The 14,451-nt window shown below is 39.5% G+C and overlaps 1 protein-coding gene across 1 annotated transcript in view; it reads left to right on the top strand.

Moving 5' to 3' along the window:
- LOC103800903 (signal-induced proliferation-associated 1-like protein 1) overlaps nt 1-14,108 on the top strand; it is a gene marked incomplete at its 5' end in the record, with an annotated part of 28,669 nt that extends 14,561 nt beyond the window's left edge. Inside the window, 7 exons of the mRNA XM_009073296.1 lie at nt 1,877-2,116; nt 3,181-3,346; nt 6,304-6,526; nt 9,479-9,625; nt 12,092-12,206; nt 12,877-12,958; nt 13,714-14,108. Of these exons, the coding sequence (XP_009071544.1) occupies nt 1,877-2,116; nt 3,181-3,346; nt 6,304-6,526; nt 9,479-9,625; nt 12,092-12,206; nt 12,877-12,958; nt 13,714-13,857 (1,117 nt within the window). The remainder of the gene's footprint in view (nt 1-1,876; nt 2,117-3,180; nt 3,347-6,303; nt 6,527-9,478; nt 9,626-12,091; nt 12,207-12,876; nt 12,959-13,713) is intronic.
- Between the last annotated feature and the right edge of the window lie 343 nt (nt 14,109-14,451).

Raw genomic sequence — 14,451 nt, 5'->3', positions numbered from 1 at the left:
AAAAGACTTTTCCACTTCTTGAGTGTATTTAGAAAGGGCTAAAAATAAAAAAAAAAATAATTGACCCATACATTTTCTTTTAAAGACGTGCATCTTGGTGGTAAATTTTGTGGTAGTGATGCCTCACAGATGAGCTGGTTTACTCTGCATTTGTAGGAGTTTTCTTTCAGTATTGAAAGAGAGAAAGGGGGAATAAAGAGAAATACACTGCCTCTCCCCCTAGCTCTTCATTTTCTCTGCTTTCCTGGTATAAATTGTTTATTTATTTCTGTTACAAAGGTTGTGATCTGCAGCACCAAACATATGGGTTTGATGGCAGGAAAATACGTTCCTGTATTTTCTCCATCTGCCATCTTGTGTATAGGCCTTTCAAATGTCCAGATGGAGGGAAGGAAGACATGTAATTCTATAACACAAAATCTGTATTATTGTAATTTGATTTGCATACATCTGGAGAGGTGCATCTGACCCCAGATGTGAGGGACTGCAGAGCCATTTCCATGTAGAGTAGATGGAAGCATGGGCTGCAGCACAGTGCTGTTTGAGGTGGGAAGATGACAGTCCACCCAGACTCTTCATTAAATCCACAACACTTCACTGCTGGGACCCATAGTGCTTAACCTGAACCATATGAAAATGAAACATATTTGAAGGTAATTCTTTAGACTCCATCTGTTGTCAATGAAGAAAGAGGAGAAATTCCAAAGCATTAATTCTTCCTGCATGTCTGAGACACCTAATTTAAGACAAGGAGAATCATCTCCTAAGGATATTTCTCCATTGACTACTGCAGGAGCCAGACAAGTTGCTGATAAGATAACTGACTGCTGAACACTAAATGTAGGTGATACTATTTTCCCAGGTGGCAACATAAATTTAACCTTAATTTCTTTTTTTCTATTTTTGTAAGGGAGGTAGATGTGAATATGCATTCTTTTATCAGGATCTGAAAAGATTGATGAAGAATTTTCTGTTAAACTAAGAAAGAAGAGATTATTCCGTGACTTTATTCAGCCTTCAGGCTAATTTTTATTTCTCAGTCAGAAACTGTTCCTTACCATGGGGCCATCTGTTTCAAGTTCCTTCATTGCAGTGTTGGATACAGGGATGAAAATGTGGCTAAGTTGTGTAGAGAGCTGATAGAAAACTGGTCTCCAAATATATCATGCTATTTCAGTACTAAAGCTGTACACGAAGTTTTACTGTAACTGTGATTATAAATGTCTGACCTTTTAAAGCTGTGGTAGTAAATATTGTCTTAAGGCCTGGAACTCTTCATATGATGCAAGTTGCATCAGATTTGAATATCAGCATAACTAAAGAGTGGCTCACATCTGAAATTCCCCTCCTTCTTTCAACGATAAGCTGCAGTTGTTCATCCCAGCTCCATTTTCTGTTTTGACAAATTGTGGTATAGGTTAGAGACCTGCTCAAACTTCTCAATTTAAGAGCTTGTGGGGTCTTAGAGATGTTTCTTGTTGCTTAAGTTCCTTCAAAATGTTTTCTTCCATGGCTAGGAATTCCAGCAAGAAATTTGACTTGGGCTCTTTTTGCTAATTGAGCTACAATCTCATGTATTACTTTTAGGCTGCCTAATGGCAATGAACCTTAGATTTCCCATTCGTGAAGGGGAATGGGGGGAGGATGGTATATTGTATCCTTAGAGGTTATGTGAAAATTTTTTCCCTTACAATGTGAGATGTTTTCAATGAAACATTGGTGGAAGGCCCTTAGGAAGAGCAAAGTGGTTTTGCTACTCTATCCACTATTGATAAGAATAACATCTTGTGCCCAGAGTTCTGCTTTAAAATAGTTAAACAAGGCACATATATACACATTTGAGGAAGTTTTTGTCTTTATTATGTTCTTTTCCTAGTACCATGAGCTCACGACACTCTGCCAGCCCTGTGGTTTTCACCAGTGCCAGGAGCTCACCTAAAGAAGAGCTTCATTCTGCCACTTCTCCCCAGCTCGCACCTTCTTTCTCCTCCTCCTCTTCCTCCTCATCTGGTCCTAGGACTTTCTACCCTCGCCAGGGTGCTACTAGCAAGTATCTGATTGGATGGAAAAAACCAGAAGGGACGATAAACTCAGTGGGGTTTATGGATTCACGAAAGTAAGACTGTTTTTTGGTTCTCTTGTTTGATTATTTGCTTTAATTGTAAAGAAGCATTTTGATCTGTGGCAGTTCTCTCTATAGAAGAGCCGAAGATTATTTAATACAATACTTCATCTCTAATCTAGAGTTCTGCAGTTAGGTTTAAATATTTGATAGTTGGCTAATCTCATTCCCTGTTAACTTGTAAAAGTTTTTTAAAATCATTTTTAGGGAGCTCTATGGATTTCAGTCCTATTAAAGCTTATCTTTCCTTGGGACTTCTTAAAGGTGACTCAAAATGCTATTAGAGCAAATATTAAAAATCCTCTTATCATAGAGCCTGAGTTTGACTTAAGCCTTTCATCCATGTAGTAGTACTGTGCATGCTGTGCATTGGTTCTGTGGCACTCCACGTTGCCTTGTTAAGTTTGCTGCCAGTATCCAGTCTAACTGGCTTAAAGCTTAAAGCAAGCCAAGATATCTCTGCATTACAATATGCAAGCAACTCTTTTGGAAGAGAAATTGAGAAACAACTTACTAGTGAAAATATTGTTAAGTATGGCTTAGAAATCAAGTGGTTCAGAAAGCCAATTTCAAAGTAATTTATTCAACCCTTCTTGACTGTTATTGAGTCAAGCACTGTATCCCTAGATGAAACCAAAAACTGGCTGTCAAAAGGAGATGGTGCAACTTTGTGATAACTACATTATAAAAAGCCAACTAAAATATTAAAGAAACTTAGTGATTTGCTGCTTTGGTTTCATTCAAGAAACGTACATTTTTAAGTTATGTACAGAATGCACATTATTTTACTGGGTTCAGTCTCTAATTGTGATAATGTATTATGATAGCCCTTGAATTATTTTATTGTATTGCGAGCTGATGTTTTTAAACAAGCTTATTGCTTCAACAGCTATCCATGAGGATGAGGCTCTGCTGGATTACTGAAACTTCTTCTGTCCTCTGTGCCCTCTACTTGGCTTTTTTTCTTTCAAAAACTTGAGGGTGCTATAATTTTTGTTTCATTCATGCCTCCTGCCCCAGGGCTTTGAGACCTTAATGTCTGTTCCGTTTGATTTAAGACGTCACCAGAGCGATGGCAGTGAAATGGCTCACCCGCGGCTGCGCGCTTCGGCCAGAGATCTACGGGCATCGCCGAAACGAGCGTCCAAGTCCACTGTCGAAGAAGACCTGAAGAAATTGATAGATCTTGATAGCCCAACACCTGAATCTCAGAAGAATTTTAAGGTATGTCAGAGAGATAGGAACTTTTCTATTCTCATCCATAACAGGGAAATAAATGCAAAGCACTCCCTTAATTCTCATCATGGACAGAAAGTAATCTGTTTGTTACAGACCATTAGAGAAATACATTTGGAGAACAGTTTCATTATTACAGTCTCTGCAATATTATTACAGTTTCGTGTGCAAATTTAAAGAGACTACTGTGCCAAATTGCAACGAACGTTTAGCACTGCTGGCTCATGGAAAATCCTGTAGTGTTGTCTTATATATTTGAATTGTTCTTCTCTGATTGCATCGCTAGACAGCGACTTGTTAACAGTATTGAAACTCCTTGCAAAAAGCAAACTTTTATGCCTCTCTAGTCCTGTTACCGACAATGGTCCCTAACCTTAAGCATGTATTTATACAAAATAGTTAGAAACACTTTCTCATGTGTTTCGAAATGTGCTTAGTCACACGTAAGTGCATATATTAAGTTTTAGAACCCATCGTTTGGAAGAGAATGTCTTGATTTCTAGTCTCCATGTACAGCCTGTGCTTAACAGCTCAGGCTTGTCATCTAGAGCCTAAATTGTTTCCACAGCAACCATGCAGAAGAGAGCGCTGCAGCTTCTTTTTTTGCTGGTAAAAACCTGAAATGGCCTATTAAAAATCGTAAGTGCTAGGTCCCATACACAGATGATTTTAGATGTTGCATTTGAGACTGAAGAAAAAAAACCCTTGTCATTGGCAAGACACCTTTTTCTTAGGTTTGTGGTAGTCTGAAGGGGGTGGGACATGGGTGATGTGAGCATCTCCTGTTGGTTATTTTGAGCAAGAGTATTGTTTTCTTTACAAGAAATTCCATTCTGTTTAAAGAAGTGACCTGAAGATGATGCAGAGTGTGTATCTTCCCAAGTTTGTTGTTCTTCTGCTTTGGGATTAGTGAATCAATTCTGTAGTAACGAGTGTGTTAACTTAGGTTGCACTTTTGACATATTTCATCAAGTTAATAATGTTCTGTCACACCAATAAATTACATCTTTTCCATTTTAAAATTATCTGTTATTTCTGCCTACTGTATGACTTACATTTCATCTTACAGAAGAAGTTGTTCTTACAGCAGAAAATTTTTTGACACTTTAAAATGAAAAGAAAAAAAAAAGAAAAAGAATTAGCATGGCCTGCATTAGTTCACTGCGCCAAAAATCCTCCTTCTTTCTGTCTGTTGGCTGACAAAGGCTTTGTCTGTGATTTTGTGCATCTTTGTATTATCCCCCCAGCCTTCCTTATCTCCTTACCTACTACTTATGCACTGTTATCTTCTCAGACAGGTCGCCCCTCTTTTTTTCTTTCCCTGCTTTGTTACCAGAAAACAATTCCTACTCATATTGCCTGTGTTCTGACTCCATCAGATGTCCATATCTGTGCAGCCTTTTAATCTCAATGTCTGATATCAGCTGGTGGTTGCAGCTCCTAATTCTTTAAGTGAACTATGCCACCCTCAAGTAAATGTTTCTTGACTTAGCAGCTTTCTTTTTCTTTTCCACTTCAGGGCAAATACTGGGAGATTTCACTGGATCATAACATGAACCTGCTGACTGAGCTTTTAATTTTCAGAGAAAAAAAGTAGCAGTTTGATCCTCCATGTGACATAGGGACAACTGTGTACCAGAAGTTGTCATTTCTGTAGTGTTAATGGTATCTGCAAGGTTTATTCTGTGATGGGCATGTCCTGAGGGAGGCAATATAGAGGGGGAGAATTTGACGTAACAGAAAGTTGTCATGCAACTTGGCTTCATTTCTTCCTTGTCTTTTGGTGGTAGCAGGGCTTTGGAAGTAGCCTTAATTGTTGCTGATCTTTAATCATGAAACAAAATTGTGCAGCAGTGTTACCTTATAGTTTTTAAGGGATGGAGAGGATTGGCAGATTTTCTTCCAGTGTACAGTACCAATGATCCCTCTGTCATGCTCTTCTCCCACCTTGTAGTGTGGGATTTTGATCACAGGAATAGAATACTGTCTGTTAAAACATTTTTTGTCTCTTTCTGGGAAGAGAGGACTTTTCATGTGCAAGTGAGCAACTCCAAATGCTCTTTTTGGAAACCCTGTTATCTCCTTTTTTTTGTTTAAACTTGGTTATAGAGCAAATGAATGTGACAAGGTCTTCATTTATGTTTGCCATTTCTCCATGAAAGCCTTTGGACCAAATTTCAACCAAACCGTAAAGCAGCTCTATGTCTTAGAGATAGTTCTGTTGCTACAGGTTTCATGAAAATCCAGAGTCTTTGGTGATGGGAATGGTTATGATAGCAGCTTGCTGGCATCAGCCAGAGAGTGCATAACTCCACGCCAACCACAGCATTCCTTCCTCCTGTGTGGAGCATGGAGGAAGCTGGGATGATGGTGGGACTAGAACACGAGTTCTCTTTCTCAAGGACTATTTACTTAGTTTGGATTCAAATACTTCCAAAGAACCAAAGCCCTGGTGGGTGTTCCTGGTTGTTCAGTAATACCAGACTTCTAACTGGCATTTGCTGGTGCTTGGCCTGCAGGAAAGCAGCCTTACCCCGGGCAATGGGAGAACTCTGGTTTATGCAGCATTCAGTCTGTTTCTGTAAACATCTCTCTGCTACATGTCAGCTCTGGAGTCAGCAAAGGCTGCCTGAGAGTTCCACTTCAGGAGAGGTTTGAAGGGTATTGAAAAGGTAGAATGTGACATAGGCTAAAAAAGATCTATATATGTTACCTAGTTATAATCTCCTTCAAAGCCGACTCCTTTAGTTCTTTTTCCTATCCACTCTAAAAAAATATTATGTAATTATTATGTAAAAAAAATTGCTACTTGCTTTCTTATTTAAAAAAAAAGTTTTTTAAAATTATTTCAAAACAGACTCTAAAAGTTTCTTTATTGATTTTTTTTTTCTCCTTTCTTTTTATTTGTTTTTATGAATGTATAGTCACACACTCTGTCCTGTCAGTCTCCCTTTCCCAGCACTCCTACCACAAGGCGTGCCTTGCAAAGGACTTTGTCAGATGAGAGTATTTACAGTGGTCAAAGGGACCACTTCTTCACCTCGCGGGCCTCGCTCTTGGACCAAGCCATGCCAAATGATGTACTATTCACCAGCACATACCCTTCTCTCCCAAAGTCGCTGCCGTTACGGAGACCATCGTATACTTTGGGAATGAAATCGCTGCATGGTAAGTGTATTTCCCTTTTTTCTACTTTGATAGGAACTTATTGTGAATCATGCTGAGGGAAAATGTTTGTTACAGCAATTACTTCCATCTCAATTTTGCTAAAATGAGGAGCATCAAATCACGTGACTGAAAATAGGGCAGGATTTCTTTTTATTTTTTTTCCTCACTTCACTGGGTGTAATACTGCATGGCTGGTCATGCAGTTACCTTGTGGAGGAGGCACAGAAATTTGCCTCACTGACTGCAAGTTTTCACCATTTCTTGAAAGAGTCACCTGGACCAGCTGGACCAATGGCCAAATAATGTCTGCCTGGTTATCCACCAGTGACAGCTTCAGGTGTCAGTTCCTTTAGTGTGGGATTGCAGGAACAAAATACGATTAGGAAAGTAATGGTATACAAGTAGATAAATACTGGTGGATGTTTGGATATACACCTACACCAGATAGAGCTTTTATTGCACTGTTTTTAAATTCACTCCCTTACCCTATCCATTTTACAGACTTGAGTTACTTATTTTAGTGACACAGCTAACCAGAAAAAGTTAGTTGGTAAACTGCTGTCAAGAAGATATTCAGCTTTCCCCCATTAGTTTACTGAAAAGTCTCTCAGTAGAATTATCTGATGGGTTGTGTGGTGCTGTATGTGAATGTCTCAGTTGGTTGGAAAGGGAAGTATCACGGGTTCCCACCATACCTCGTAACTAGAGGTGTTTTCCAGAAATAGAGCTAGATTGCAGTGTAGGATTCTGCAGTGTTTTCTGAAGCAGTGCATATCTGCTCTGATTTATTCATGTTTTAGTATGTTTCAAGAGGAAAATGCAAGGCTATCAATAGATTTGACTCACTATAGTGGGTCCTAAGCAAAGTCTGTATTTGGATACACAGGATACATTTGACAGTGAAGATTGATGAAGAAATCTAAATTCCTTTCATCTGTCTGTGATCACCAGGCATCAGTTTTCAGTGTTGAACCTGACATTTTCAAGAGCTATTGTTTCTATATAACATTTCTTGCATAAGAGTTAGAAAAGTGAGCTCTCTGCATTTCTTCTTTTTATATGCACTAAAATAACATCGCAGACTCGGTTATGCTTGTAACTGGCTGATGGATTTGGCTTCTGAGGGCTTGGGGCCAGAAGATTAATGATGCCATCTGAGTAGAAGTAGAAAACAGCACTTGGTCACTTCATTTAGATGCCTATATTTTCTGAAAAGAAAACCACAAAACCTTCTTTTGCTGTCATGTTCTTTTCCACACCAAATTGATAACTCCTCCTAGCACGTAACCTTTCTACATTTGTCAACAAAACATGATTTTCCATTTTCTATAAAATGTAGAGTCTGCCTGATAAAAGGACCAGTTAAGTGAGTGGCACACAAATTGTCTTCCCACACGCTCTCTTGCTTTTGCTGAGAGAAGGATTAAGTAGAGCTGGATATTTAATACCAAAGGTATTTGTTGGCTTCCGGGTATTCAAAAGTGTTTTAATTCAAACATTCCAGAGCATCTGCATTTTTTGAGGAGGGAAAACAACAAGCTAAATATATTCATATTTACAGATCTGTCTGAACAATCCAACCCACACTTTTAAAACAGGTACTTTTACAAATCATTAGGTTTTTTCATCTAAATCTGTGTATCTTTTCACTAATTGGAACTATTTTCATGTTGACAGCTTCCCAAATAACTGCCTTCTTTGGGAGAGATAATACAAGAATCTTTAGTGTTGATATTGAGCTGAAATTACTTTTACACAAAGTAAACACATGCAGAAACACAAACACTAAAAAAAAAAAATCATAATTTTTGAGCAAAGAAGTGAATGCAGTGTAGCTTTTCTGGTCATTGTTTTCCAGGCAGCAATATGATTTAGCTGAAGTTACTAGGAAGTAAAAAAAAAAAAAAAAGAAGGGTAAAATAAGCAAGACAACTAGTGGCATTTCGGGTTTGTATCCTGCCCATCACACTGTCTTTCTGTTCTCTCTGAGCCAAACAGACTCTTCACTATAACCTTCTTCTCTGCAGTGTCTTCCCAGGTCCCCAGTCCATTTTCTCACCCCTACATCGCTGGTACTTCTAATACTACCTACAAAGTTTTCAAAACTTTTCTTTACATCCTGACAGAGGGCATGAGGAAGCAAGTTGTTGCTTCTTCCGACCTTGCACTTGTGCTGACTGACTGGGCATTGCACTTTTTTTGGTTGTCAAGCCAGTAAGCTGAAACAAAGTAGATAATTTTCTGCTCGCTATTTGGCCTTTTCCTAATTAGTGGCAAAAATGCAAGTGTTTCGCTTTTCTTGCTTTAATTTGCACAAAAATTACAGGGATTTTGTATCCTTCTTTTGAGCTTGCCAAGGCTTTTTTTTCATAGCCATGTACCAGCTTGCAGGTGGGTGTGGCTATCAGAAAGATCTGAAGGTATCACTAAACCGCTGAGAGATGTGCAAGGCTTTGGAAGTAATTTTAAGGGTTTACTTCTTCTGATTCATCTTGGCCTAAGTGGGCCTAAGTCTGCTCCCATTGGTTTACAAGAATGTAAAAAGAGGAAGGAAAAAACACCCACAAGTTTGTAATTTTACAAGGGCAAATAGGTGTGAGGGAGTGTAGAAGCCCTAGCACACTGCAGAGCCCTCTGAAGTATCTTTTGCTTGTACAGACTCAAGGATCATTGGGTCGTAGAGTGCTGCCCCTAGCCCCAGCACTGGGGGAGGCAGAGATTGGCTTTGGAAGTGGTCAGGTGCAAAGATTCAGGGAAGTTAGGAAGGAGCCAAATGTCCTGGTGTTAGAAAACTGACTTGTAACATGCTATATCTGGTCAACTGCAGTTGATTAAACTTTCTACTGAATGTTGGTTCCAAAAGTGCTATGCTAGATAAGCTAAAAATAGGGTATGTGTTAGGAATTTTGGGGTGTTTTTATGGAGTTTATAATCTATTCTGCATCACTCTAGGAGAGTTCTCTGCCTCAGACAGCTCCCTCACAGATATTCAGGAGCAAAGACGGCAGCCCATGCCAGACCCTGGTCTTATGCCATTGCCTGATTCTGCCTCTGATCTGGACTGGTCAAACTTGGTAGATGCTGCCAAAGCCTTTGAAGGTAAGTTTTCAGGATGTAACACTGGCCTTTGTGAATGCTTCATTAAGGAGTGTGGGGTTTGCGGTTGTTTTGTTGGGTTTTTTTAATTCTGATTCTTGCTTTTGTTGTTCTTAGTGTTTCTACTTAGTCTGAAGCTTAAGTTCATTTAAAATACCAACTCAAGTCTTAAGAGCCTGAAATTTTGTACATAACACTCAGACAACATTTCTTCATACTGGAATTCTTCTATGCTATGGTTTATCCAAATTTCTGTGAAATTGGCCACTTTTCCTTTCATGTAGAGCAGTTGCAGACATCACAGCTGGTGTGGAAAAGACATCTGACACAAAAGGGCAAAAATAAAGTCAAATAAATAGTAGGGGAAGAGCATCTGATCACACTAATGACTGCTTGCTTGCTGCACTAGCAGGAAGTATATGTAATGCAATTGAAGTTCACTACCAAATTAATTTGGCAAATATGCCTCATTGGTATTTACTTTTTCATTGCCATTCTTCCCTTTGCATACTCTGAACATACAGATACGCATGTGTCATTTCATCCTATGGCACTGTCCATCTCCTTGACACTTAGTAAACTGAAGGGAACTGTAATCTGCCTAGATATATTTGAATTTAAAAGCAAATACAGTTTAGACCAAAGGGAATTTACTGAACTGTACTCCAATGAAGAAGTCTTTTAGGTATGTTAAACAGAAGTGTCTATTCCTATTATCTACATAAATGCTGTTCCACTTTCATGGAAGTGTTTTCACTGGTCCTGAATCTTTTAGACATTATTCAGCATGGTTTGGAGAAGCCTGTGAAGTAACTTGGTTTCTTGGCTGTTCTCTGGTAGTAAACTTACAGATCATTAACACAGTGCATGTCGATGTGGGTGTCCAAGACATACGTGTGCTCTGTCTGTTGCCATAGGAGTTGTAGGAGAAGCATGTCTCATATTTCTGCTGTGCAGTCTTGGGGAAGAGTATTCAAAGTAGGCCTTGGTTCTCAAGAGGAGATGAATTTGTAGTGATGGTTTTTTTCACCACCACATAAGGATGAAACTCTGATTTTAACACATTTCCCTGTGGTTGGCAGTTTCTGTTTAAAAGATCCCCTGTTTTGTGGTGAGATTTATTTGACTGTTCTCATTAACCTGAATCCCTCGCTTTTGTAGGCCCCAGACTCACTTGTGTTTCTCTTTAGAAGCGTGAACACAGTCAGTGTGGTCAAGGTAACAAACTGAGAGCTCAGACAAAGAAAGGCTGGGGTAATGTGTTGGCTGGCACCTTCATCCCACCGCTAAAAGAATTTATTCAGATTTGGCTTGGAGAGGGATCTCAATATAATCCCACTGGTCATTGATTGTCTGGTCTCAATACAATCCTAGTCTGTAGTCTCTGCCAGGTGCCAGTAGGGATTGACAAGTACCAAGGAGCCTAAATTCTGCTTTGTGATCCTGGACACCTCTCTTCTACACCTTTGATTGGTGGTGTCTCTAGCACAAGCCCCTGAAGTTAAACAGTGATATCTGTACCAGCTGAAACAAAAGCTGCCTGGATCCCTGAGCTACACCAACTGTCAGTGTTTTCATTCTCAGGAATAAAAAAAAAAAAAAAAAAAAAAAAAAAAAAAAAGAGAAGCAGGAAAAACTCCATCAAATATTAAGGCATGTTAATTTTAGCCTTGTTGAAAGCACAGATTTCCAGTGAAAGCCCAACAGCTGCTGAGGGAGAGGTTAATTTATTAAACTAAAAAGTGAGTATGTTACTGTTTGTGCTAGGAGACTCCAGAGGTAGGAGCAGTTGGTAGTTTACAGTCACACCAGATGTGATAGTGATTTAGAGATGTGTTAAAACATCTGAGCAGTTACAGGACAAGAAATACAGACACAAGGCAGGAAAGAAGTTCCATGTTTCAGTCTGAAAACATTTTATAAGGCATAAGGAAAAAAATTCTAGTTCTCAAAAATTATATTGGTCATTTTACTTTTCACATGTAAATTGTGCACAGTGAGGTTTTCTTTCCTCAAGATAAAAGGATCCTTTTTGTAGTGAAGGAAACTAAACATAGTTACTGGGTAGTGTCATGCAGTTATACCCAGGAAGCTCTGCACAGCGCTGCTTGTTCCAGCTTGGCTTCTTGCCTCTCTTGGAACTGGCCTTGGGTGGACTTGCAAGCACTGCTGGGGTATCTCTGCTTTGCACTCTCTAGCATCTCCTGCCTGGAGAGCTTTGTAGCCTGAGTGTGGTGCTTGGTCTGTGTGAGCATGCAGTGCTGTGCCAGAGCTTGTTGAATCCAGTACAGTGGAAAACACTTGCAGTGCCAGTTTGCTTCTGTCAAGTGGATATCAGTATGTCATATCATCACCTTATCTTGCTTGAGACAGATTTCTTTGAGGTCCTGTAGCATAACTGCAGTGCTATGCATGAACAAGTAATCACTACTGCTGCCATTGTTCTTCTCTGTATGTTTGTCTTCTCAGTTCAGCGAGCTTCATTCTTTGCTGCTGCTGATGAAAATCACAGACCTGTGAGTGCTGCCTCCAGTAGTGATCAGGCAGAGGACCAGCTTACTGCACAGATAAAGCCTTATACAGGGTAAGTAAATACACCAGATGTGCAGGCTTCCTCAGCTACAAACTGAAGAAAAGAGTAAGAACATCTTTATTTGGAAGGCATCTCCAGGCTTCACAGAAGAACTCTTCACAATTTCTCATGAAGATGGAGGTGGGAGGTGAAAAGAGAAGAAATTTTTTTCCACTGTTAGGGTGGTCAGGCACTGGAATAGGTTGCCCAGGGAGGGGGTAGAGTCACCATCCCTGGAAGTGTTTGAAGCATCTGGATCAGGCACTGAAGAAATGGTTTAGGGTTTAGAGGTTACAGCAGAGTGACAGGTTAATGGTTGAACTTGGTGATCTTAGAGGTCTCTTCCAACTTCGATGATTCTATGAATTGTAAGTCCAGATGAACCTTTTTGCAGGTTCTTTCCTCTCTGGGATGTTCATGAACCTGTCCAAAGCAATGGTAATTCAAGGCACATATGAGTTCAAGCAGAGAGAATTCAAGTGATGGGATAGCCCCAGTTAATCATGAGTTAAATTAGTTCTGTTGTTTAATGTGTTCCATGTACTCTTTATTATGTTAATTTTGTGAAGTCTTAGTGTACCCAAATGCATACATTCGTAAAGCCACTCGGTGTAGACAAGGCTGTTAGCTACCCTGCATGAAGACAGTAAATCATATCAATACCTATTCCTGCCTTCAACAGTAAAGAATCTCCTCCAACTCTCGCCTCTAAAGTGGACCAACTGGAAGGTTTGCTGAAGATGCTGCAAGAAGACTTAAGGAAGGTAAACATTTCATCTACAGTAGATCTGTAGGACATATATTTAGTGCTGTTAGTGATGCTAATAACTGTGTAATCCTGCTTTGCCATGCCTGAACCTGAGACAGTCTCATCCTTGTATGAGAAAAAGACTTTTCTTTGGTACTTTCCTCAGGCTTCTAATGATGCACAGCTAGAATGGGGTGTCTCAATTTGTAGGCGTCTGATTCCTCTGCTTAAATTAGGAGGGTGATTCACAGTACCTCCACTGCTAATTCAGGTGACACTGTGAAAGGCTTGAAGTTAATCCATGTAAATATATCCTGCTGGTGTTGAAAAGCTGACAGTATTATCTAAACATGTAATTTCTACTGTGGAAACTTCCTGTATTGTGATAATGCCTGCTTGGTCCAAGAAGGAATCTGCTGTGGTGACATGAAAAGTCTCTTAGTTAGGGAAGTATTTGCAGGAAGATTGTCTATACCTTACTTAGTTAACCATCAGCAGTTTTACGTACAGCTCATGCTCAATTTTGTTGGACCACTTGGGGAGCCACCTTCTGTGTTAGAATTTAATACAGAAAAATCCTGTTCATTCAAGCAAAATGTGGGGAAGGAAATGTCGCTGATGTCCCTTGGATATAAACCCATGTGTTACTGCACATAAAATCCCTACAAAGAATGAGGCTCATGCTCTCCTAAGACTTTCTTGCTGCTCTAGATAGATAGGAAGCATGACCTAGAATTTCCACTAAGATCTGTATTTTTCCTCATGCCTAAGGAAAAAGAGGACAAGGCCAGCCTTCAGGCTGAAGTGCAACATTTGCGGGAAGACAACTTGAGGTTACAGGAGGAATCCCAGAATGCAACTGAGAAACTGAAGAAATTCACCGAATGGGTTTTCAACACAATTGATATGAACTGAGAACAGTGTATGGGGAAGGAAACTATCTGTTATGAATATTATTACTGGGACTTAAGCTTTAATGCCACCTTAATTATGACATGTGAAAGTATAGTCAGAGCACTTCCCTGTCCTTCATCCTCCAATAACCCTTTTTTGCATCTCTGCGCGCACTCAGAACAATTGCAGATCAACAATCAATGTCTGCCTTTTGTAGAAAAAAACAAAGTAAATAATTTTAAAAAGGTAAAATAAAAATTTAACTGCTAAAATGTGAATGTCTATTTTTTGCACATTGTCTCTTTATCTGTTATGTACAAAATTATTTGGAGGCGGGATCAGGCTTGCTGTTCCATCTGCCTCTGTTTCCATTAACTCCTTTCTCTCTGTTTCAGGTAATCTGCTTTTCCTTGCAGCTTTGGCAAATATTATGACATCTAGAAAATTAGAAAGAAATGTTTACTTTACTGCTCTTCTAACATTGTTTTCTGAAGTATGCCACAGACAAGGGGATGTAATGCAATGTTTTAGGCATCTCCTTAGCAGTTTGCGCTTGATTCCTAGTGCTACCTTCCCATACATTACAGAGAACACGTGTCCATAGTGTATGGTACA

Source organism: Acanthisitta chloris, unplaced genomic scaffold, assembly GCF_000695815.1.
Source record: "Acanthisitta chloris isolate BGI_N310 unplaced genomic scaffold, ASM69581v1 scaffold36194, whole genome shotgun sequence".
Classification (NCBI taxonomy): domain Eukaryota; kingdom Metazoa; phylum Chordata; class Aves; order Passeriformes; family Acanthisittidae; genus Acanthisitta; species Acanthisitta chloris.
This window is presented reverse-complemented; position numbering and strand designations above follow the sequence as displayed.